The 26,377-nt window shown below is 39.3% G+C and overlaps 2 protein-coding genes across 6 annotated transcripts in view; one reads left to right on the top strand and one right to left on the bottom strand.

Annotated features, from left to right (window-relative positions):
- RAVER2 (ribonucleoprotein, PTB binding 2) overlaps positions 1-17,806 on the top strand; it is an 86,579-nt gene extending 68,773 nt beyond the window's left edge. For 4 of the 5 annotated variants that reach the window (XM_079777015.1, XM_079777013.1, XM_079777014.1 and 1 more), the window contains exon 12: positions 15,711-17,806. In XM_079777015.1, the coding sequence (XP_079633141.1) occupies positions 15,711-15,857 (147 nt within the window). In that variant the 3' untranslated portion in view covers positions 15,858-17,806. The remainder of the gene's footprint in view (positions 1-15,710) is intronic. The other variant, XR_013813782.1, reaches the window with a different exon arrangement.
- JAK1 (Janus kinase 1) overlaps positions 17,803-26,377 on the bottom strand; it is a 131,546-nt gene continuing 122,971 nt past the window's right edge. Inside the window, exons 20-25 of the mRNA XM_079777011.1 lie at positions 23,945-24,137; positions 23,089-23,213; positions 22,578-22,750; positions 20,729-20,846; positions 19,996-20,106; positions 17,803-19,362 (exon numbers count right to left, since the gene is read on the bottom strand). Of these exons, the coding sequence (XP_079633137.1) occupies positions 19,252-19,362; positions 19,996-20,106; positions 20,729-20,846; positions 22,578-22,750; positions 23,089-23,213; positions 23,945-24,137 (831 nt within the window). The 3' untranslated portion in view covers positions 17,803-19,251. The remainder of the gene's footprint in view (positions 19,363-19,995; positions 20,107-20,728; positions 20,847-22,577; positions 22,751-23,088; positions 23,214-23,944; positions 24,138-26,377) is intronic.

Genomic DNA, 26,377 nt, shown 5'->3' with positions numbered 1-26,377 from the left:
AGAGTCCGTCCTTGAAAGAGGGAACCTGCACTGATCCCCCCCCCACCCCGAGTTTATGCAGAAAGTTGCAGTCTTGCCAGCTGAAGACTGAGAAGTAAGGGAGTAATTTCGGGAAAAGAGGTTTCATAAGAAGGAGCCTCAGAATCTCTGTGTGAACTCAGCCCAAGTGCACATGACTGACTGGAACTATGTTTGTGTGAGGGAGACTCCAGGGGACCTGGTGGAAAGCACAGATGGGAAGGAAGACCTGTGAAGAGATACAACTCCTCCCCAGCACAGAGGGGACCATTTGGTGTTTGAGTTCAGAAAAGTTAACTCCTTACAACAAAAACCAACAGTCTTCAGAGGAAGATCACACAGTCCACAGTCTCTATGATCTATAGTGCCCAGTAAACAAAAATTACCAGATAACTGAAAAAACAGAATGTGCCATTAAGAAGAAAGGACTCCAAGGAGACCCAGATGTTGGTCTTAGTAGACAGTCTTATCTAAAACAGCTACTATAAATATGTTCAAGAACTTTAAAAGAATAAGGCCAAATGAACAGATAGGGAATTTCAGGAAAAACATATATTCTAAAAAAGAAGTATAGAATCTCTAGAATTGAAACATATGGTATCTGAAAAAAAATACACTGGTTGGTCTCAGAGGAAGATTAGAGAAAGGAGGGGAAAATGTTCCGTTAACATAGACAAATCAAAAGAAATAATTTGGTATGAAGAACAGAGAGAAAGAGGTTACAAAAAACAACAACAACTGTGGTACATCTACACAATGGAATACTATGCTGCGGTAAAAAAGAAGGAATTCTTACCATTTGCAACAGCATGGATGGAGCTGGAGAGCATTATGCTAAGTGAAATAAGCCAGTCAGAGAAAGATAAATATCACATGATCTCACTCATTTATGGGATATAATGAACAACATAAACTGATGAACAAAAACAGACCCAGAGACAGAGAAGCATCGATCAGACTGTCAAACCTCAGAGGGAAAGTAGAGGAGAGTGGGGGTAAGGGGGAGAGATCAACCAAAGGACTTGTATGCATGCATATAAGCCTAACCAATGGACACAGACAACAGGGGGGTGAGGGCATGAGTGGGGCGGCTGGGGAGGAATGGGATGACACATATGTAATACCTTAATCAATAAGGAAATTAAAAAAAAAGAAAACTAATGAACAGACCCTCAGGGATCAGAGGGACAATATCAAGCAGTCTAACATAAGTATAATTGGAGTCTCAGGAGGAGAGGAGAAAGATAAATGGGGCATAAAATATTTGAAGAAATAATGGTAAAAAACAAAACAAAACAAAAAAAACTTCCCAAATTTGGTTTAAAAAAGACAGATCTGAGAAATTCAGAGACCTCCTCTGCAAAACAGGATAAAGAAAAGCAGCATTTATTATTTAGGCACATTAGTTAATATACTGAAAACCAAAGTTATAATGCGATTATCATGAAAGCAACCACAGAATAGTAACACACATTTTCTTGAGCTGGAGTTTCTCAACCTTGACACTGTTGACATTCTGGGCTGGGTACTTTTGTTGTGCAGGGTTGTCTTGTACATTGTTGGATATTTAGCAGCATTCTTGTCTTCTACCCATTAGATCCCACGTCCCCCAACTGAGAACCACTTGTTAAAACAACCTATTAATGTGGGTAAATACAAAATATATTTTCTCTTTTAAAATTTATTTAAAAGCAACATTATGACAAAATATTGTGGGGTTTGTAATGTTTGTAGATTTAATATATTTGACAATAGTACAAAGGAAAAAATGGGGTGAATGAAATTATGTTTGTGGGGTTATTACATTAGAACAATATTAACTCTAAGTAGGCTGTGATCAATTATGGAATACATACTGTAATCCAGAAAGCAGTCGTTAAAAATTATAAAGAAGTATAGCTAAAATGTCAATAATTTTATTATCATGGAATTTTAAGAACATTTGATTAAGTCAAAAATATCAGGAAAGGAGAAAAAATAGGATGAATAGAAAACAACTAAGTGGAAAACTTCAATTGAATGATGATAATAGTTAAATGAAAATGGACTCTATGTCCAATTAAAACAAAGAGGTTGTCAGAACAAGGCAAAATTGTACATTTTTACCACTTCTATTCAACCTTTTACCTAAGGTTTTAGTGCAAAAAAAAGTTTTTAAAAGTATAAAATAGGAAAGTAAAAGTGAAAAATGTCTCTCTGCATATGACATGATTCTTTACATTAAAAAATTTTAAGAATCTGAAAAACAATCGGACTAATAAGTAAACTTTGCAAAGTCATAAGATAGAAGGGCAATATGGAAAAAATGAATTGTATTTTTCTGGGACTCTTACAAAGCTATGTACATGTATAGGATTACACATGCTTGGGAAAGACCCTAAAATGAAGACAAAATTGTTAGCTGTCTGGCTGGGTTGAAGGCATGACTCAACACACACACACACACACACACACACACAGCCCCTCCACAAAGAGTCTGGGAGCCTTATTGGTTTCAGGTGTTAAAGGGAATCTCTGTCCATTCATTATCTGGCCACTAAGCTAACAGTACAGTCTTAAGTGACCACACACAACAAAGAAAACAGACTTTATATAATTAGTTTAGAAAAGTCATTAAAACAATAAAGAACAATAACACATTTTGAAGAGGGAGTGCAATCTGATTTCCTGAGTTGCCACATTATATTAAGTGTCCAGTTTCAACAAGAAAACCTGAGACATGCAAACAAGTAAAAATGTATGGCTCATACATGGGAAAAAGCAATTGAGAGAAACTCTTCCTAAGAAAGCCCAAACTTTGTACTTACTAGACAAAGACTTAAATCACATATTTTGAGTATATTCAAAGAATGAAAGGAAACCATATCTAAGGAGCTAAATGAAAGTATGAGAACACTGTCTCACAAAATAGAAAATTTCAATGAGACATTATTTAAAAAGGATCAAATAGAAATTCTGGATTTGAAACCTACGATAGCTGAAATGAAAAAGTTTTCTAGGGCACAGTAGCAGATTTGAACAGGCAAAAGAAGGAATCAACATGTTTGGAAAAAGGTCAATTGAAATTATCCAGTCTGAAGAATAAAGACAAGAAAAATGAACAATAACAAGTGTTGGTGAGGATGTGGAGAAATTGTTACCCTCATACGTTGCTGGGGGAAATGTAAAATGCTGTGCTGCTTTGGAAAACAGTTTAGCAATTACTGAAAATGTTAAATGCAGCGTTACCATATTAGCTAGGTATATTCCCACGAGAACTGAAATATATGTCCACGCACCAAATTGTACATGAATTTTCATAGCATTATTCATAATAGCCAAAAGGGAAACAACTCAAGTGTGCATCAGTTGATGAATAAACAAATGTGGTATATCCATAAATGGAATATTATCCAGCCATAAAAGGAATTGGAGTTCTGATCTTTGTCACAACATTGTTGAGCCTTGAAAACATGATGCTAAGTGAAGTAAGCCAGATTATTAAAGTTTACATATTCTGTGATTCCATGTATATGAAATGTCTGGAATACACAAATCTATAGAGAAAGGAAACAGATGGTGGTGACTAGGGGTCAGAGGAATTGGGTGTTGAATGACTACCACCAGGTACAGGATGTCTCTTTGGAGTGATGACAGATTAGTTATTAGAGTTAGGTGTTTAACCTTTTGCACTCGGATGTCCAGTGTGACTCGACACGGTTAGCATTAGAATAAAGGAATCGAGAAAAAAGCAAGCGAGTGCAAAGGGTTAAAAATACCTGGAATTAGGTTGTGGTGATGGTTGCACAACTTTGTCAATATTAACAAATATAGGACTCTAATTTTAAAAAACAAGAGATCCTGAAAGTATCTATTGATAAGCAAACAAGTGAAATCATTTATTCCAGATCTAGTTATCATTAGAAACTAAAATGGCTACCCCTCCCATTTCTCTAGTTGATTAGAATTAGTGACTAGTGGCCCAGTGCACGAAATTTATGCATGGGGGGAGGGGTGTCCCTCAGCCCAGCCTGCACCCTCTCCAATCTGGGACCCCTCGGGGGATGTCCAACCCTAAACCGGCAGTCGGACATCCCTCTTGCAATCCGGGACCACTGGCTCCTAATCGCTCACCTGCCTGCCTGATTGCCCCTAACCACTCTGCCTGCCAGCCTGATCAACCCCAACTGCCCCCCCTTCCAGTCTAATCACCCCTATCTGCCTGCCCCTGCTGGACTGATTGCCCCCAACTGCCCCCCCACTAGTCTGCTACCCCCCAACTGCCCCCACTCACCAGCCTGCTCGCCCCCAACTGCCCCAACCACTGGCTTGCTCACCCCCAAATGCCCCCCCCCTGCTGGCCTGCTAGCCCCCAACTGCCCCCCTGCCGGCCTGCTACCCCCAACTGCCCCCTGCTGACATGCTCGCCCCCAACTGCCCCCCCTTGCTGGCCTGCTCACCCCAGCTGCCACACCTGCCAGCCTGCTCACCTCAACTGCCCCTCCCCCACCGCTGGCCTGCTCACCCCAACTGCCACCCCCCGCCGGCCAGCTCGCCCCCAACTGCCCCCCCCACCCCGCCGGCCAGCTCGCCCCCAAATGTCCACCCCACTGGCCTGCTAACCCCCAACTGCCCTCCCCCACTGGCTAGCTCACCCCCAACTACCATCCCCCACTGGCCAACTTACCTGCAACTGCCCCCCCCCCGCCCCCGTTAGCCTGCTCGCCCCCAACTGCCCTCCCAGCAGCCGGCTTGCCCCCAACTGCCCCCCCCCTGCCAGCCTACTTGCCCCCAACTGCCCCCCGCCCCTTGCTGGCCTGCTTACCCCCAACTGCCCTCCCCTGTCAGCCTGATCGCCCCTAACTGCCTCTGCCTCAGCCCCATCACCATGGCTTTGTCCGGAAGGATGTCCGGAAGGTCTCTTAGTCTAATTAGCATATTATCCTTTTATTAGTATAGATAATTGCTGTTGAGCTTCAGTTATTCTCTCAAAAACTGCATTTCTTAAATATTTGAACTGTTATTGAAAAAAACATCAGAAATAGATTATTAAAAAAAAACAGTTTAAAATTTGTAGTACTTGCTCTAGCAGTGATAATAGTATTATAGCCATCTATATAATCCTATTAGTTTGAATGTGCAAGTGGAGTTTGACATGTCAGGTTTTGAGATAGAGATAAATAGGTACATCTATGTCAGATGGTTGGAAGAAGCTCACCTGCAGGGAGCAAATATATTGAATATTTTTAACACCTAAAATCTAATATCTAATGATAATGTCACAAACACTCCCCACTTCTTTTAGTAAATAGGTAAAATAAGTCAAATTTTCTTTTAAGCAACTTTTCATTTTGACTTGGTCATTAGTTTCAATAATGTAAGCAGTGATTTTCAACCTTTTTCATGTCATGACACACATAAACTAAATACTAAAATTCTGTGGCACACCAAAAAGTATATTTTGCCCCTCCCCATCCCCCAAGAAAAACATAGGTTAATTTTGATTCATTCACACCCTATGGCTATTGTTGTGTTGGCTGTTATTTTTTAAATTTCAATTTAAGGGGAAATAAGTCAATGCCCCTGACCATATAGTCAGGTACTGCATGTTTTTAAAATTCTTATAGCACACTGTTTGAAAATTGCTCATGTAAAGAATAACATAAGAATTATCTAGGCTGTTTCATATGACTGCTTACACTGTGGGCTTTTTTTGTTTTGTTTTGTTTTGTTTGTTAATCCTTACCGGAGGATATTTTTCCATTTATTTTTATTTTTTAGAGAGAGTGGAAGAGAGAGGGAAAGACAAGCGAGAAACATCGATGTGAGAAAAACATCCATTGGTTGCCTCCTGTATGCGCCCCAACTGCAACCGCTGTACGTGCCCTTGACGGGAATCAAACCTTTGGTCCACCGGCTGACACTCTATCCACTGTGCCAACCCAGTTAGGGCGGTTTGTTATTTTGTTTTTTTCATTTAACACTGGTCATACTGGGTTACTCTTTGCTATGCTGTACATTAGGAGAATACTACTTACCTGGGAGTTGTAATCTTTTGTTACTTTTAGTCATCAAGGCATGTTTCCTGCCAGGAAGCTGGCTGCCTTTTCCAGTGAATCAACCACAGAATGTGTGAAAAGATGGTGTGATGAGGGAAGAGGAAACAAAAAAGGAAAGGCGTGTATGATGCTTAGTCCCGTCATTTATTGCCTAATGCTGCCATCTAGTGGGAAAATAATGCAGTGAGCCTTGCCAAAAAGATTTTTGTGTGGACTATGATAGATCTCAACCTTGTGACAAACACTACCTATATAAAGTATTTTTAAAAACCTAAACCCACTTTAAACAATAATTGTGAAACCACAGATTATTTTTATATTAATCCTAGATAACAACTTGGAAAGCACTTTTAAAAAATTATTTTTGCTAAAAATTGTAATTAACAAAAGCAAACTTTTGAAATTTATTTTAACTTAACCTTATTACTTTTTTAATTTATAGAACAATATTGTGTTCACCACTAAGTTTATTTATAGTTTATTTATAGTTTATTTATTTTTGTTAATCCTCACCCGAGGATATTTTCCTTTTTTTTTTTTTTTTTTTTTTTTTGAGAGAGAAGGAAGGGGGAAGAGACAGAGAAACATCTATGTGATAAAGACACATCAATTGGTTGCCTCCCGCACCCAACCAGGGCTGGGGATGGAGCCTGCAACCGAGGTATGTGTTCTTGACCCAGAATCAAACCCGGGACCCTTTAGTCTGTGGGCTGACACTCTGTCCACTGAGCCAAACCGGCTAGGGCCTAAGTTTATTTTTTAATAAAATTTATTGGGGTGAAATTGTTTAATAGGATCATATAGGTTTCAAGTGCACATTTCTATGAGACATGATCTTTAGCCCCATTTTACCTTTTCTAAGTTTTGTCTCTTTAGTGGAGTCGGATCTGATGGAGAACCTAAAAAGAACTCCACCAGTTTTTCTAGAATCTCAATCGAACCCTTATTTTCCCTTTCTTATAGCTGCAAGTTCAGCTTTTTTCATTTCTGCATTATTAGGCACAGTTCATTTCTAAAATTATATTTAAACTAAAGGCCCAGTGCACGACATTCGTGCACTGAGGAGGTGGGAGGGGGGTCCCCTCAGCCCAGCAGACATCCCTCTCACAGTCCAGGACCCCTCATTCCTTACCACCAGCCTGCAGTGGAGGCGGGAGAGGCTCCCGCCACTGCCGCTGCGCTCACCAGCCATGAGCCCGGTTTCTGGCTGAGCAGCGCTCCCCCTGTGGGAGCACACTGACCACCACTGTGCCCTCTGGTGGTCAATGCACATCATAGCAACCGGTCCTTCCACCATTCAGTCAATTTGCATATTAGCCTTTTATTATCTTACCTAATAAAAGAGAAACATGCAAATTAACCATCACTCTGCTACGCCCACAGCCAATCTGAGTATGCAAATTAACCCAACAAATATGGAGGTTAATTTGCATATGCAGGCTCAGGGAGCGGTGGGGAGGGGGTGACGCCTGCTATGAGGATAAGGGGGGCAGCGGAGGGAGCTACTGGAGCGGTGCTTTGGACAGAAGCGAGGTCTTGCGGGCTCCCGGGCAGGCCGGGGAGCAGGGATGTGCCGGCTCCTGGGCAGCCAGGAGCAGGGACTTGCCGGCTCCCAGGCGGCCAGAGAGCGGGGACATGCTGGCTCCCGGGCGGCTGGGAGTGAAGCCAGGGGAAGGAAGGCCTATTCTTGCACGAATATCGTGCAACAGGCCTCTAGTATAGGATATAATTTTCCCAATGTTAAAATGTTTTTAAACCAACATGCTTCATAAAACAAAAAATTTCTTTTATGTATATGTATACACACACATATGTGTTTTCAATTCTCATTATGCTTGAGTATTTAAACCATTTTGAGTTGATGTATGGTGTCAGGTGAGGGTCAGTTTCATTCTTTTGCATATGGCTGTTCAGTTTTCCCAGCATCATTTATTGAAGAGACTATCCTTCCCCATTGTACATTCTTGGCTCCTTTATCATAAATTAACCATTTATGTGTGGATTTATTTCTGGCCATTTTATTCTGTTCATGTGTCTGTATTTTTTATGCCATACTGCTTTGATTACTGTAACTTTGTCAGACAGTTTGAAATCAGGATGCAGGATGCCTCCAAATTCATTGTTTCTCAAGATTGCTTTGGCTACTTGGAGTGTTCTGTAGTTCCACACATATTTTAGGATTATTTGTTTTAGTACTTTGAAAAATGCCTTTAGAATTTTGATAGGGATTGAATTGAATCTGCAGAATACTTTGGATAACATGGACATTTTAATATTAATTTTTCCAATCCATGAGGACAGACTATCTTTTCATTTATAGTTTATTTCATCAATGTCTTACACTTTTCAGTGTACAGATCTTTCACCTCCTTAGTTAAATTTATACTTGTTTTTTATTCTTGATGGTATCATAAATGGAATTTTCTTAGTTTCTCTTTCTGATAGTCATTATTAGTGTATAGAAAAGCAACTGATTGTCATATACTCATTTACTATCTTGTAACTTTACTGAAATCATTTATTCTAACAGTTTTTTGGTGGAGTCTTTAGGGTTTTCTTTGTATAATACCATGTTATCTACAAATAATGACAGTTTTTACCTCTTCCTCTCCAATTTGGATACATTTATTTATTTATTAGCTTAATTGCTCTAGCTAGGGCTTCCAAACCTATGTTGAATGAAAGTGTCAAAAGTGTGTATTGTTCCGACTTGTTCCTACTCTTGGAAGAAAAGCTTTCAGCTTTTCACTATTGAGTCAGATGTTATTTGTGGGCTGGCCACATATGGCCTGTATCGTGTTGAAGTACATTCCCTTTATACCCACTTTGTTGAGGGCTTTTAATCATGAAAGGATGGTGAATTTTTTCAAATGCTTTTTCTGCACCTATTGAGATGATCATGGTTTTGTTAATGGGGTCTATCACATTGATTGATTTGTGAATGTTGAACCATTCTTGTACTATCCCTGGAGTAAAGCCTACGTGATCCTGGTGTATGACCCTTTTAATGTATTGTTGAATTCAGTTTCCTAATTATTTTTGTTGAGGATTTTGCATCTGTGTTCATCAAGGATATTTGCCTGTAACTTTCTTCTCTTGTAATGTCTTTGTTTGGTTTTGCTGGCCTCATAAAATGAGATTTGAGGTATTGGCTCCTTATTTATTTTTTGGAAGACTTTTAGAAGGCTTGGTATCAATTCTTCTCTAAATATTTGGTAGCATTTACCAGTGAAGTCATCTGGTCCTGGACTTTTGTTTGTTGGGAGTTTTTTATTTAATCTCATTCTGTTCATATTTTCTATCTCTTCATGATTAAGTCTAGGAATTTATCCATTTCTTCTAGGTTGTCCATTTTGTTGGCCTATGAGTGTTCATAGTAGTCTCTTATGATCCTTTGTATTTCTTTTGTATCACTTGTAACATCTGTTTCGGTTCTGATTTTATTTCAGTCCTCTGTCTTTTTTCTTGATCAGTCTAGCTAAAAGTTTGTCTATTTTATTTTTTCAAAAAACCAGCTTAGTTTCATTAATCTTTTATATTATCTTTTTAGTCTCTATTTCTGCTCTGGTCTTTATTTTTTTCCTTCTACTTTGGACTTTGTTTGTTCTTTTGCTTTATTCCCTGAAGTGTAACGTTAGAGTTTTTATGTGAGATCTTTCTTTTTTCTTAATGTAAGCACTTATTACTGTGAACTTTTAAATCCTCACCAAAAGATATGTTTTTTTTATTGATTTTAGAGAGGAAGGTAGAGAAAAAGAGGGTAGAGAGATACATCTATGTGAGACAGAAACATTGATCGGTTGCCTCCCATATGCGCCCTGACTAGAGACCGAACCCACAACCTAGGTATGTGCCCTTGACTGAAAATCAAACCCACAACCTTTTGGTGTATGGGATGATGCTCCCTTACATCAACTGTAGATGTATGTTTTGTAGATGTATGTTAGAGCAGATGCCTAGCCCCCAGGCTTTCCTGTGGATGCACGCCCCAGGACTTTCCAAGCTCGTCTCTCAGGTGCAGATGTGGTGTTCAAACCCTTTGCTCCTCAGGAAGAAGCTCAGGGTTGTGAGTTCCCTCCTAGTTATGGGTTGTCACACTGAGGGTGGGGTTTATGGCGAGAGTGTGTCTCAGTCTCTCTGCACATCCTGATGGAGGTGTTTTTCTCATTTGCCTAACGTGTAGGAGTGTCTTACCTAGTTCTTGGGTTTCTTTCAGAGGCAATGCCTCCATCTGTAGCTGTAGGCTTGATTTGTCCATGGCTGGAGGCGAGTTCAAGATCTTCCTACATCACTATCTTGGACTAGAGCCACAAGGAGTCTCTTGTACCCACCAACTCAGTTTCAACCGTTACCACCTCCTGGCCAGGATCCTTTCCTCTATTCTCCCACCTGCTCCTTTCCTCATTATTTCAGAGCAAACCTCAGATATATTTACACACTTTATTCCCAGGAAAAGAATTGAGACAGGAATCAAAGCCCAATTCTTTGTTAATCTGGGTTTCCTTTTGTGAGACATTCCTACAAACCTTTATGGGAAGAAGGATTTTATTCAACTGCCACAACAGTAGACTATACCAAAATAGATTTCTTACTTTCAGTCATCGGTCATCCCTCGTTTTTAAAAAAGTTTTTACTATTTTCTCAGCTTTATTGAGGTATATTTGACAAAATTGTAAGATACTGAAAGTGTGCAACATAATGATTTGATGTATGTATACCTTATGAAAAAAGTCTCCTTATCACCTTCTATACTTTTTTTGGGCGGGCGTGGGGGGAACTCAGCAAGTTTTAATTATACAATACAGTGTTACCACCAGTGGTCACCAGGTTATACATTACATCCTCAGAGCTTATTCATCCTATAGCTGAAAGTTTATACCCTTTTACCAACCTCTCCCTATTTCCCCACCCCCAGCCTTTGGCAACCACTTTTCTACTCTGTTTCTATGAAGTTGACTTTTCCTTTTTTACACATAAGTGATACTGTGTGCTGTCTTTTCTCTGTGTGGCTTAACTGAATTCCCTCAAATTTCATCTATGTTGTCTCAAGTGCAAAATTTCCTTCTTTTTGAAGATTAAACAATATTCCTGTATCTTTGTATGTATATAATATTTTCTTTATCCATTTATGTGACAACTTAGGTTGTTTCCATACCTTGGCTACTGTAAATAATATTGATATGAATGTTGGGGTACAGATATCCCTTCAAGATAATGATTTTGTTTTCAAAGGAAAACAGTATACTCAGTATGGGATTGTTGGGTCATATAGTAGTTTCATTTTTTAATTTCTTGAGGAATCTCCCTAGTGTTGTCCATAGTGGTTATACAAGTTTACATTCTAACCAACAGTGCACAAGGGTTCTTTTCCATGCCATACTCACCAACATTTATCTCTTGTCTTTTTTATAATAGACTTCCTAACAGGTGTGAGGTGATTTTGATTTGCATTACCCTGATTATCAGTGACACTGAGTCCTTTTCATGTACTTAGTCCTGTTGGCCATTTGTATGTCATCTTTGGGAAAAATGTATATTTAGGACCTTTTCCCTTTTTAAAATCAGGTTGTTTTTTTGCTATTGAGTTGTGTGAGTTATGTATGTTCCCTGTATTTTCTGGGTATTATCCCCTTATAGGATATGTGGTTTGCAGATATTTTATATTTTCTCCTAGCCTTTAAGTGGACTTGTCATTTTGTTGATGGGCTCCCTTTGCTGTGCAGAAGCTAATTTGATTTTATGTAATCTAACCTGTATTTTTGCTTCTGTTGCCTATGCTTTTGGTGTCAAATCCAAAAAAATCATTGCCAAGACCAAGTTTTGGTCTAGTAGTTGTATGGTTTTCTCCTAGTAGTTTTATGATTTAAGATCTTACATTTAGGTCTTTAATTAATTGAGTTAATTTTTGTGTATGTTCTAAGATAGTAATCCAATTCTTTTGCATGTGGTTATCCAGTTTTTCCACCATTTATTGAAGAAACTGTCCTTTTCTTATTGTATATTCTTGGCTCTTTTGTCATAAATTAATTGAGTATAGATGCAATGGTTATTTCTGGTTTCTCTCTATTCTGTTCCATTGGTTTTTGTGTGTTTTTATGCAAATACCATACTGTTTTGATTACTATTGCTTTGTAATAGTCTGAAATCAGAAAGAGTGATGTCTTCAGCTATGGGTTTTGGATTTTGTTCAAGATTGGAGTCTTTTGGGGTTCCATATTTTAGGACTATTTATTCCACTGCTGTAAAAAATGCCTTTTGAAATTTCATAGGGGTTGCTATGGGTAGTTTGGACATGTTAATATTAATTCCTCCAATTAATGAACACTGAATATTTTAAAATTAATTTTAGAGAGAAGAAGGGAGAGAAAGAGAGGGAACAACATAACACCTCAAGGAACTAGAAACATAGTTGCCTCCTACACACGCCTGACCAGGAATTGAACCCACAACTTGGGTATGTGCCCTCACTGGGAATCGAACTGCCACCTTATGGGACAATGCTCCAACCAAGCCACACCGGCCAGGGCTGAACACGGAATAGTTTGTCATTTATTGTGTCTTCTTTAATTTCTTTCATCGATGTTACTGTTTTCAGTGTATAGATTTCTCGCCTGTGAGGAATTGTATTGGTTTTGATGCTATTATATATATAGAATTGTTTAAATTTTCTTTTTAAAGTTCATTGTTTATAGTAATGCACCTGATTTTTTTATCTTGTAACTTTACTGAAACCATTTATTAGAGCTAACAGTCTTTTCATGGAGCTCTTAAGGCATCAATATATAATATCATGTCATATGAAAATAGACACTGTTACTTCCTTTAGGATTTGCATAACTTATGTTATCTGTGGGCTTGCCATATATGACCTTTCTCTATATCCAGTTTGTTGAGAGTTTATCATGAAAGGACACTGAATTTTGTCAGATGATTTGAGATGATCATGATTTTTATCCTTTATTAATGGGGTATATCACATTGATTTATAGCTCCTGAACCATTCGTGTACCCCTGGAATAAATCCAATGTGATCATGGTGTATGATCCTTTTAATATAGTGTTGAATTTAGTTTGGTAATATTTTGTTAAGGACTTTTGCATTTGTGTTTATTAAGGATATTTGCCTGTAATTTTCTTATAATGCCCTTGTCTGTTTTTGGTACCAGGGTAATGCTAGCCTTGTGAGTTTTGAAGTGTTGCCTCCTTGTCTATATTTTAGAAAAAAATGAGAAGGATTGGTATTAATTCTTCTTTAAATTTTTGGTAGAATTGACCAGTGAAGCCATCTGGTCCTGGAATTTTGTTTCTTAAGAGGTTTTTGATTACTGGTTCAATCTTCTTACTACTAATCAGTCTGTTCAGATTTCCTGTGTCTTCATAATTCAATCATATTAAGTTGTGTGTTTCTATGAATTTACCCATTTCTTCTAAATTATTCAATTTGTTTGCCTATAATTATTCTTAGTGACCTCTCGGATCGATTTCTGTGATATAAGTTGTTACGACTCTGCTTTCATTCACAACTTGAAGTCCTCCTTTTCTTGGTGAGGCTAACTAAAGTTTTGTCACAATTTTGTTTATCTTTTCAGAGAACCAGCTCTTAGTTTCATTTACCTTTTTCTATTGTCTTTTTAATTTCTATTTTATTTATTTGTTTGATCTTTGTTATTTCCTCCTTTCTACCCACTTTGGGCTTAGTATGTTTCTAGTTCCTTGAGGTGTTATGTTGTTTGAGATCATTCTTTTTCTTCATGTAGGCATTTATCACTATAAACTTCCCTTAACTGCTTTTACTGCATTCCACAAGTTTTGATCAATTGTTTTTCACTTTTCTCAAGATTACTTTTAAAAATTTCTTCTTTGATTCATTTTTCAGAAACATGTTGTTTAATCTCCCTTATTTGTGAATTTTCCAGTTCTTCTTGTAGCTGTTTTCTAGTCTCATAACATTGTGGTATGAAAAGATGCTTGATTGGATTTTGATCTTCTCAAATTTACTGAGACTTGTTTTGTGGCTTAATATACAATCTGTCTTGGAGAATGTTCCATGTGTTGAGAATGTGTATTTGGTAGCTTTGGGATGGAACATTCTGTATATGCCTGTAAGGTCTATCTGGTTTAATGTGTGGTTTAAGGCCAATGTCTCCTTAATGATTTTCTTCCTGTATAAAGTGGACTATGCACTTCCCTGCTCTTATTATGTTGCTGCAGATTTCTCACTTCAGAATGATTAATATTTTTGTTATATATTAGGTGCACCTATTTTGGGTTCATAAATATTTGTAATTGTTACATCCTCATGATTGGTCTCAAATTACCTTTCTCTTATTGCATTCTTTGGTTTAAAGTTTATTTTGTCTTAAGTGCAGTTACCTTTGCTTTCCTTTGATGTCTATTTGTATGGAATACTGTACTCAGCAAAGTTGTCCTTCAGAATTGGAGAGATGAAGTTATCCAGACTAAAAATAGCTGAGGGAGTTCGTACTCCTGTTGCTTCTTTGTTTGCCATATTCTTATGGCTCTCATGGACACCTGCTGGTTTTCAGAGCTGGATGTTCTGGGAGCTCATCCCTCCAATGGAAGCCTTAAAAGTTGAGGCACTAGATGTGAAATCCAAAACCTTCACTCCTCAGAACTAGAAGTTGGGGTTCCCTCCCAATTGTATGGTGCTATGCTGGGGTTTATGGCAAGTGTCTCTCAAGACTTTCCTTCCCATTTCTATGTGGGCATTTTCTCTTGTGCAATGTGTACTAGTTCAACTAGTTTCTGGGTCTCTTTCAGAGGGAATTACCAATGTGCAGCTGTGCATTTGGTGAGGCCATGGAAGGAGGGCACTCAGTAGGCTCCTGTGTCATCTTTGTGTTGGTCAACTCTTCTGTATTCTCTCCTTCACATGAATGAGAGCTCTTTTTTTTACAAGGAGTTGTGACAGACCCATCATCTGTTCCCTGTGAAGTTAACCCTCCTTTTGAAAATTGTGACCGTTGTAATTTTAATGTGAGAAGGCTCTCCTGCATTGCTGGAAGTTTTCCTTATGAGTCACATCTACATGATTTTCACATGTAGTAAAGAAAAATTAGGAGCTCATAGGGTTGTGTTGCACAGTCTGACTTCTTATATTATTTGTGAAGAACATTTTGCCCTTATCATAAACACTTCTACATCAGAATCTCTGTGATGCAGCCTGGAAATCTGCATCTTAACATTTTCTAAAGTTTGAATTCACATTGCTTTTTAGAATTCACTAGTATTTTCACTGACATCTTCTGCCAGTTTTTACATCTGCTAGGTTCTTCTCTTGCTATACAAACGTAACCTCTAATTTGATATGCAGCTCAGTTTCTTAGCCACTCTCCTTCCTCAGAGGAATACTGATATCAGGTGTTGATATTCTGCTTCAGAGGGGTGGACATAGGTAATCAGCAGAAGCAACTGCAATGTCTTTTTTGTTTCTTTCCCCAAAATGTGGGGGTTGGGGAAGAAAGGGCATTCAGAGACTGGGTTGTATTTTGCACAAGTGATTTTGATTGTTATTTATCCTGCTATTCTGTTTTTACACCAAATCAGAAGTAGAATGGCTTTTCTTATACACATCTTTAACAAACTAATTGTAATTTAGATTTTAGCATTAGTTATGATTTCTTTTTCTCATAGGTGTCATCTTTAAGAAATGAAAAGCGAGGCTCATCGTATCTCATCTCTGCCCAAGAAGGTGGTTCAGTGGAACTTGTTGACCAGCATTCTCAGGGCACAGGAGCATATTACATGGAGACCTACTTAAAAAAGAAGCGTGTGTACTGAGCTAAGTTCTCTCCTTATATAACCTCCTATGGTTCTTTGAGTATCTCTGCTATTCATCGCTGCCTTAACTACATTCATACTAGCCATATCCTTTAAATACGGGTTTATAATTTCCCAGAAGGAATTGTGTTGTGCAGCAGGCAGAATTGCCAAATAAAAAGTAAGTAGCAATAAGAAGGGACATTTTCCAATAGAAGTAGATGCATCTTAATCAATGTGGTATTAACTTATAGTCCAGTGCAGAAATTAACAATATTCCTTGTTTTAGGACTGGGAATAATTTTGACACCATACATAAAAATTTGAAGCAATAAATGGGAAACAGTCTTGTTTCCTGGGCCTTAGAAGAATGAGTTTCTTACACGCCAATGTGCATTTCTATTTACCTTCCCTTGAAGTAATCTTATTTATAGACTTTTAGAATTACAGAATTACAAGAGTACAAGTACAAAATGCAGCAATATTGAAAAAAGATGCTATACAAGCAAACTAAATTATTAGCCACACACACCAGCCATGTAATATAATATAAAACCCCCACATAGAGTGATGTCCAGGTATACACGCCCACAGATTCCTTACTTCTAATATGTTATTAACCATGTATGCCTTTTGTGAAAAAAAAAAAAATAAGGTATTTTAAGAAAAGTAGCTTTGATGATCTTACTTAAGGGGGTGGCAAACCATACCCTGGGATTAATTTCAGTCCTCCACCTGTTTTTATACAGACTACAAGCTAAGAATGATGTTTACATTTTTAAATGGTTGGAGGAAAAACGAAAATTTTATGAAATTGTGTCCATACATAGAATTTTATTGGAACACAACCATGCTTACTCACACCCTGTTACTTTTGTGCTACAATGGCAGTCCCGAGTAGCTGGACAGAGACCTGCAAAGTCTCAAATATTTACCATTTGGTCCTTCATCAAGAAAGTTTGCTGACCCCTGACCTAATAGTACTAATTCCCTAATCCTTTTACTTCACCTGAAGAAAGAACTTTAACTTTTGCAGCTGACTTTTGTAAGTGGCAAGGAACTTAGGTTTCTGTCTCATTCCATGACATATCGACTAGTAATTAGATCATTACCGGAACAGGACATAGTTGGATCATTAAATGCGTTATTTCACCGTATGACAGTAGAGCAGTCAATGCTGTCCTTCCTGAAGGAGTCTCATGGAGTGACAGTATTTACCACCATTTTGAACTAATAAGCTTTACTTCACTTTGTCTCTTATTCTGTTGTAGTGTGTTAGGCTGAAAATAAAACTCTTTTATTGCATATAACTTCTGACATTGGTATTAAACGCATGAGAAACCCTTTGCCATCTGGAAATAGCAAAGTTTGTTCCTTGTTATGAGACTGTAATTGATAAGGAATTTAGGTATCTCAACGATCCTAGTCTTTTTGAATTCAGATCGTTAAATATCTTGTAATTTGGGGGACTTACTATTTTTTACCATGATGAGGTATCTATCCTGTCTTAATTATGAAGTTAAAAAAATTGGTGCATATGTTGTAAAGAACATTACTTGGTATAATTTATTGCATATATTAACTTCTTTTGGAAAATGACAGCTAGAAAGCTAAACTAAGATAATTTCTAAGAAGGATACAAGGATACTACCTATGAATAACGATCAGGCTAGGCATGACTCAGCAGACGAATAATGGGTTCTCCATGCTCTGCACTTCTCCTGCGTAAGCTTCAGTGCTTAGTCACACCTCTGTGATAGCACAGACAGAAGATGGTGTTTTAAATCAGAGCTGCGAAATGAAAAGTCACACAGCACATGTGGATCTGCCCTCTGTCCTGGCTTATGCACCACTAACATTAGACATAAGTACAAATCAAGTGTTGTTAGTAATATATTTTTCTAAGTAAACAAATTGTTTGAAATGCTTTGAAAATGGAGTCTTAATATTAAAAGGCATTTGCATGTGAAGTCTCGTATTATTTATTTGTATAAAGAGTAAACAAAGTGCATATAGAGTGGCCACAGGTTTGACACAGACAGACATCTTGGTGATGGAGGGTCATTGAACAAATTTAAATGGATCAATCCAGAACTCTCTCTTTTCAGGCTCAAAAGGTAAAAAATAAAAAAAGCATTTTTCATACTCTTGGTCAAAAAGATCTTACGGTTCACATTGAATCAGAGATTAGACATTTTGATTACCCAGCTACCTCAAAACTGTCTAGTGGATCCTGAACTCCATAGTGCTTCTAGCGGGTTCTTTTCTTTCAAGTCTTATGCCAGTGGGCAGCGATTTTCAACCAGTGTGCCACCAGAATTGTTAAAACGTGCAATACCTGACTAGTCAGGGGCACACTCTTTTCCCTTAAGTTGTAAAAAAAAAAAAAATTACAGCTAACACAATAATAGCCACCTGGTGTGAATGAATCAAAATTATACCTTTTTTTTTTTTTTGGTGTGCCATGAGATGAAAAAGGTTGAAAACTGCTGCCATAGGGCGTGGTCAAAATAGTGATCGACTGTTATAGATGGAGGGTAAGTACTGAAACACTCTAAGAACAGTGCAATGTAGTATATATTCTGACTGGTTACATCCAAAACCAGTGCTGGAATAGCTTGCCCCAAAGTGGTCAAGTTATAAAAGGATATACATTGACATTTCTTAAAAGCGTGTATAATAGCATCCAGGTTCTTGGAATCAAATCTGTTTAAAAGTATACTTTTTAGGAAAGCACTGGCACAGGCTTAGTTCTCAAGAATCAACACCATGCAGCAAAGGCTCTATTCCATAGCAGTCCCCCCGAGTACAACCAGTTTTCTAAAAAAAAAATAAAGGGTACCGCTGGTCACCCAAGGGGACAGGAGCTAAGCTACTGGAAAAACAAAGTTTAAGTCCTATTGATGACAGGAATACACACATCTTTGTATAGAAATGACAGTATACTAACTGGTATCTAATATTTCAAGAATGCTTGCTCTATCACTATATAGATGACATTTTTAGGGCATGTTAAAGTACTGACTAAGTCCATTTACCTTTTATCTTTTGATTTATGCACCAGAAAAACATTTACATCAACTGGCGTTGGGAGAAAGCAATCATCTTGAGATTTTGTTTTGAAAAAATCCTATTATGGTACGTAACTGTGATGGTACACTAGCCAGATGAAATGGTAGTATATCGTTCCAAAAGGAGGAGTGCTTACTAATATTCTGGTTGTCATTAAATTTGGCACCAATAACAGTGACAAATAAACAGGAAGTACTTACACATATTAAGCACCACAGCGTGCCTTATACGTGAATTACGTACCCAAGTATCTTTTTAAACAGAATACAAAGTTTTTCCATTAAAATTTTTTTAAATGGCTTGGGTATTTGTTGGGGAAGAGGACTTGATACAACAGTGAGATTTAAATGTTATTCATGCTTCTTAAAAGTGCCTCAAATCCTTCAATAAGGTTCTGAAAGGTTGTCCGATTATTTGGTTGGAATTCCCAGCATTTTCTCATAAGTTGATAAACCTGTAAAAAGAAAAAACAGTAACAGTAAAAAAAAAGTATAGAAATGTAAATGACTTTCCTTAGTAAGACTAGGTAACAAAAGAGTATTTGAATGTTTAATATAGAAAATGTCACAACTATATTTCATAAATAATATTTTAACATTTGAGAAGCTCATTGGTTAAATGACCTTAAAAAAAAAAATCCAGGTCATTATGGTAAACCAATTTAAGGGTGAAGTTTTATCTCAGTTTAGACTCTGGGTACCTTACTCTGTGACTAAGATGTACTGAATAGTATGAATTAGTCTTAAAGGCTCAATTCACGTTAGAATACAGAAAACTGAACATCATAAATGCTATTAGTAAGTAGGACAAACTTCTACACAAAATGTAATTATATGTATTTTTCATAGTAAGGCTATACCAAAACATGATCCTATGGTACTTTCTGAGGTGAGCCTACTATTGGAGGGAATCCTTGCTTTGAACATAATTTGTGCTGTCATCTGGCCCAAAGATGATTTCTCAAATATCTGAAATTTGTCTACTCCTTCCTGCTCTCCCCACCCCAGCCCTTGCTGGATAAATTCAAGCTGTGAAAACATAGTAAGATTTGAGTGGTGTAACTGTAAAGTGCCCGACCCGTAAATACCTCATCTGGACAGTTAGGAGGACAAGGCAAACGTTTTCCTTCTTTCAATGTGTTCACAAGTCTCGTTACCGTCATCTGGCCGTGAGTGGGGCCTATCATTTTCAGGAACAACTATGTAAAATAAAACCAGATAAAATGTTTTAGTTTGCACATATTTCTATAAACCAAATTAAGGTGGAATTTCTAGAATTAACTGGAAATTAAAATAACAAAAAGGCTTTTATCCTTAGTAACTCTAAATGCAAGTCCAAAATCCTTATCATCTCTCAATGATTAGACTCAACCCACCACAGGGAACCTTCCCAGTGAGAATGACCTCATTTAGGAATTCGTGAGGCTCACACAAAGCTCCTACCCAGTGCTCCTTCACACAGATGAGACCCTGGAAAGTCAGGGTTATCTGAGAGAACTTCGGGCTCCTTGGGAAAGCAGGATGTGGGAGAGCCACACATAAGTGTCATGGAACAAACCAAGTTAGATGGAAAGCAACACTTCCCATTATAATACACGAACTGGATTCCACTTAAGAACAAAACTTACAAAGCAGAAGGATGGACACATTTTTTGTTGTTGTTAATCCTCACCTGAGGATATTTTTTCCATTGCTTTTCTGAGTGGTGGGAAGGGGGAAAGAGGGGTGCTTCCCTCACGCACCCTGAAAGCATGTGCAGGCCAGGGCGGGACACATTTTAATTGGGTGCTAGGCTCAAATGAACAGACGAGTACAACTTACGGCCATGGGACTGGAATCTGAATCACAGTAAGTAAGCAGCTCATGGAGAGTCACTCCGAAGGACCAGACGTCAGAGGCGATATAAAATTTACACTGAATGAGACATTCCGGGGCGTACCTAAAAGAAAGGAAAACGTGAAACTTGACTTCCTGCGAAGGCCATGCCAACAAATAAATACCTCACAGAATAAGAAAAATCACCTCTTTGGTTTTTCTTAGAATTTAATATTCTAAGACATGAAAGTATGTATTAATCTCAGTACGTATTTCCTCCGAAACAATAGCAAGGTAAGTTTGTGCTCTTCACGTGGAGGCAGGACAGGCCCCAGATCTGATTTGCCTACAAGTTCAGAATGAAATCGGCAGTGACCTCCCTGCCCAGTCCTCTTCCAGTGTCAGTGTTTTGATGAATGACAGCCAATTGCCTAAGCCAGAAATTGAGGCATCCCATATCTGATTTCCTAAGTACTTCTCATACCTATTCACCTCTCCTAAACCCCATTGTCACTGTCCTAGATCACACCATCACTGGCTCTCTCTGAATCAGACTCTCTGGCTCCCCTCCATTCCACAGTGACCTTTGAAAAACAGAAGTCCCCACCCAACAGTATCCCAAAGCTTTGGGAACCCCTGCCCCTATTCCCCCCAGGCAGACCTCCCACTTCATGACCAGCCACACCAAGCTGATGTCAGTTCCTGGGATACCACTGCTCTTGCCTCATTCTTGTGAGTCACACATGCCTTCTTCTAACCATCTTTACAAACCCCCAGGAGTCTTCTAAGGTTTCTTAGGACTTACAGAAAACCAAGCCTGAAACCCCCTATATTTATGGCACCACAAAATTGGTTGCCTCACCCATTAAACACTAAACTTGGTCTGCTTGTGTCTTGACACATGTTTGATTAATGAACAAAGGAAGGTTTAGTTTCCACGGATGGAAGAGATCTCTGTGTCTGTGTAGGATGCACCTCCCAGGTGCTCATTAGTTTAATGGGGGTGGGTAGGGGGTGGAGTGGACACTTAACAACTTCTCTCCTGGACAGTGTTCTGGGCTGACAGGTGGAAATCAGGGAAGTCTGGAGATTCATGAGAATATACCCACGTTTCCCATAGATTTTGCTCTGCTCTGTCCAGGGTCTCCTTGAATCTGTTCCATGTCCACTTTGTCACCTCATTCCTGCCCCCTTCTCCTTCCTGACCTCCAGGCTGCCTACTCTAACTGCTAATGGTTTTAAGAACCATATTAGATGAATGCCCTCTTGCTTGGCCGGTATGGCTCAGTGGTTGAGCGCTGACCTATGAACCAGGACAGTGGTCAGCAAACTGCGGTGGCTCGCGAGCCGCTGTTTGCCGCTCTGTTGGCTAATGAGTTTGCCGACCACTGAACTAGGAGGTCATGGTTTGATTCCTGGTCAGGGCACATGCCTGGGTTGTGGGCTCCATCCCCAGTAGGGGGCGTGCAGGAGGCAGCTGATCAGTGATTCTCATCATTGATGTTGATATCTCTCCCTCTCTCCCCTCCTCTCTGAAACCAATAAAAACGTATTTAAGAAAAATAAGTGCCCTCTCCTGGGAAACTGGAGATGCGGAGGTGATGGTTAGATTTCTCTATTCTTTGGAAGATGGTGCCATACGAAGCTCAGACATTTTTCTGAGTTGCTTTCAGTGGAAGAGCCTAAAGCTGTTTCCTGAGGGCAAAGATCAAACAATTCCAAATGTTCTAAGGCCTTTCTAAGGCCGACTCAGGTAAGAGGAATGGGAGACATTCACAGAGCTAGAAAGGGCCTATCAAAACAGCAGAAACCCTATGAAATACTGACGAAACCAAAGTCTGTTCGATGTAGTTACCAGAACACAGGGCTGTCCCGGTCATCCTTGACTGTGTAGTACTCCTTATCGGTTTCAATTGCTTTAGTTAAACCGAAGTCTCCAATTTTCACTTGGTGCTCACTTTCAACAAGGACATTCCTTGCTGCTAAGTCCCGGTGAACGTACTGTCGTGACCCCAGATAGTCCATCCCCTGGGGAGAGAGGTAAAGGCAGAGGGCATTGCTGAAGGTCAGTTCACACTGTATTTCCTATCATTTCATAGCAAAAAATAATGCAATGTCATTTCATTCACACATCACTGTTTGGGTTTTTACTTTATGCAAAAATAGTAAGGCCAACCTGATTCAAAGAAACACACAGTAAATCAGCTATACTTAACCATCAGGTCAGTTTCTCAGTAGAAGCTAATTGTTCATCCAAGTCACATAGAGCAAAATAAACTCAGCAAAATTACTGGAAAGTCTAATTACAAACCAATCACCCAGGATGAGTGCCCCTTTCTGTAATCTTTAACATGCTTCTTCTTTACCTTACAAATCTGAACGGCATATTTTAACTGCTGTTTGAGGTTAATTTTGTTCTTATTCTTTGGAAGATATTCCTTAAGGCTTCCAGAAGGCAGAAATTCCATGATGAGCTTAATACCATTTCCTCCTGTATTAAAAACAAAACAAAACATCAGTACGAAGTTACCAAAGAAAGGAACTGAGGGAGAGTAACGGGCACAGGGTCTGGAGACCCGTCAGCATCACCTCTGAACCACAGGCAAGTCCCCCAGCCTCGGACGCCCCACAGCCTCTGGCCCCTCAGCAGTGACAAGGATAGTAACACTCGCGTACCCACCCCAGAGCCATCAGCATTCGCTGAGACAATAGAGTGCGCTACAAACCACCAGGCAAATAATAATGGGGGGAAAAATGAACCACATCATTTCACTGGCAATTTTAAAGTACTGGCTTGCAAACAGACACACTTCTTAGTAAACACCATTTGCCACCTTGCCTTAGACAACTAGAAAATGAACTACCCCGGCTAGTGTTGGATCAGAAGACTAGGAGAAGCGAGGGGCGGGTGCCAGTTTCATACCGCTGTGTGCCTCAAGTGCCAGTATGTGGATGGGTGAAGGTCAGTCCCCAGTGCAGGTGTGTGAACAGCCTGGAAAGGTGATGCCGGAGCCATCCCCTGGCTGGCAGGGAGGCTGTGTGGCTTCCCTGGAGCTCTGCAGCTGCTGAGGGATGTCAGTGCCTACAACTTCGAAGCCCTAAGCTCCTGGGGGTCACCAGCTAGCGCACATACAACCGCGGGCGCTGCCGCCTCAGCACTGGCCTTGTGACCCCAGACAGTCGCTTAGTCTTTAAAAACCAACCCTACTTTGCACAACATACCATCTTCTGTGCAGATGCCTTTGTACTTGACAATGTTCTCGTGATAGAGGTTCCTTAAGATTTCAATTTCCTTCTTCAGATCAGCTATGTGGTTCCCTCCACTCTCAGGCTTCAGGGATTTGACAGCCACCTGCTCCCCTGTATTGTCTCCTTCAGGGTCATACCTGCAGAGCTCAACCTTCCCAAAGTGGCCCTGGAGGAAAGATGCACGTGCTGGATTAGGCTGGGCTGGCAGGAACATGCTCAGAAGTTGAGGCAAGATGCACTCAACTCCCAATGGGGAAAGGCTAACCCTCTTCAACAAATGGTGCTGGGAAAGCTGGAGTAACACATGTAGAACAATAAATTTGGAACCCTACTTCACACCACTCACAAAAATTAACTCAAAATGTATCAAAGACTTAAACATAAGACCTGAAACCATAAAACTCCCAGAAGAAAACATAGGGAAGAAGCTCATTGGAATATTGGGATTGGAAGTGATTTTTTTGTACATGATGCCAAAAGCCCAAAAGAAAAAAAATGAACATATGGGACTACTTCAAACTCAAAAGCTGCTGCACAGGAGAAGAAACAAATTAACAAAATGAAAAGACAGCCTACAGAATGGGAGAAACATTCTGCAGCCATATATTGGATAAGGGTTTAATATCCAAAAATATATATAGAACATAAATAAGTTAATAAAAAAACAACACCTGAACAACTTAATAAAAAACGGGCAGAAGAACTATAGGCGTTTTCCAAAGAAAAAGGACACACAACAAAATGTTTAACTTCACAGGGAGATGCAAATAAAACCCACAAAGAGCTACCACTTCACATCAGAATGGCTATCATCAAGAAAATAAAACGACAGGTGCTGGTGAGGATGTGAAAGGGAAACCTTACACACTATTGATGGGAATGTTTATTTGTCCAACTACTACAGAAAACAATATGAAGGTTCCTCAAAAAAATAAAAATAGATCTACATGATCCAGCAATTGCACTTCTTGGAGAATACCCAAAGGAAATGAAAAAAGGAGTTCAATGACATATTTGCACTCTATGTTTATCTCAGCACTATTCACAATAGGCAAGATATAGAAAAAATACAAATGCCCATGATGAATGGGTAAAAAAAAGAAGTAATGCATATATACAATGGAATAGTATTCAGTCATGAGCAAGGGGGATACCCTGCCACTTGCAATAACATAAACAAACCTTGAGCACAATATGCTAAGCGAGATAAGTCAGACTAGAGGGAGACAAAAAACAACAACAAACAAACAAAAAAATCAAACCTCTTTTAAAAAACACAAACCATAGTTATATAGTAGTTACCAGGGATTTAGGACAGATGATGTTTAAGGGTATGGACTTGTAACAGGTACTAAAATAGCCAAAAAGATTTAATGTACAGTACACTGAACATAGATAATACTGCATTATAAGTATGTAATGTGATAAACATCACTATATAAGCAGCCATATTACAATATATAAGTGTATCAATGTAGCACACACTACATACCTTTAATTTATACAAGGTTACATGTCAAATTTTTTTCAACTAAAAAAAATGAATCTTGCTCCCTACGCTGTTCCCGTGAAGGCCAGGGGTGCATAGCACATCCTGACCTTGCAGTAGCTGGTTCCTGCTGGCTTCTACCATCACTGCAGCCGCTTCCTCACATGCCATTCATTCCCCCTATTACTGAGCTAAGACAAGGCAAGCATCAGGTGACTAGTGAACCAACACATCAATCCAGTTTCCATGGAAATGTAACCCAAAGGAAATGGAGGTTATTTTTGGCCAAGTAGGACCACTGTGGCATTCTTAGACAGCCCAGGGCCCACCCTACAAGAGAGGCACCATGGAGTCATTTCAAAGAAACTTGCATGGCAGTCTTTAGAAGACGGGGGGGGTGCGGGGGGGGGGGGGAGGGGGAAGGTGTTAGATCCAGCTTAGCCACTTGATAGTGATGCTGGCCCGCCCAGTCACCAAATCTTTGAGCTGGTCCAGAGGTGCTCAATGTATACAGCAGTAATAACCCCTCAGGGATACTGTGAAGAACTAGGGACTCTGTGCTTGTAAAATACCCAGCATGCCTGGCACATCACAGAGATTCAAGGTAGGACACGGTCTTGTTTACTTAACTGAACCACAGAAAAATCTGTATAAAGACGCAAGTCCCAGTATCTTCTCTATCAGTTAGGAAACTGATTTGAGGTCCAAAGGAAAGCTGCTATGGCATTCTCTGTAGTAAATCCACCCTTCATTTACTAGTAAGCAGCCTCAGATGCCCAGAGATTTTTCTACTTCCACCATATCTGTACCTACGCCCCCATAGTGCTCCCTTTGCATGCTCTTCTGCCCCTTGGAGAACATGCCCTATGTGCACACACAGCCACGTGTGCGTGCTGTCACTACGTGAGCGACATACC

This window comes from Cnephaeus nilssonii, assembly GCF_951640355.1.
Source record: "Cnephaeus nilssonii genome assembly, chromosome: 7".
NCBI lineage: Eukaryota > Metazoa > Chordata > Mammalia > Chiroptera > Vespertilionidae > Cnephaeus > Cnephaeus nilssonii.
This window is presented reverse-complemented; position numbering and strand designations above follow the sequence as displayed.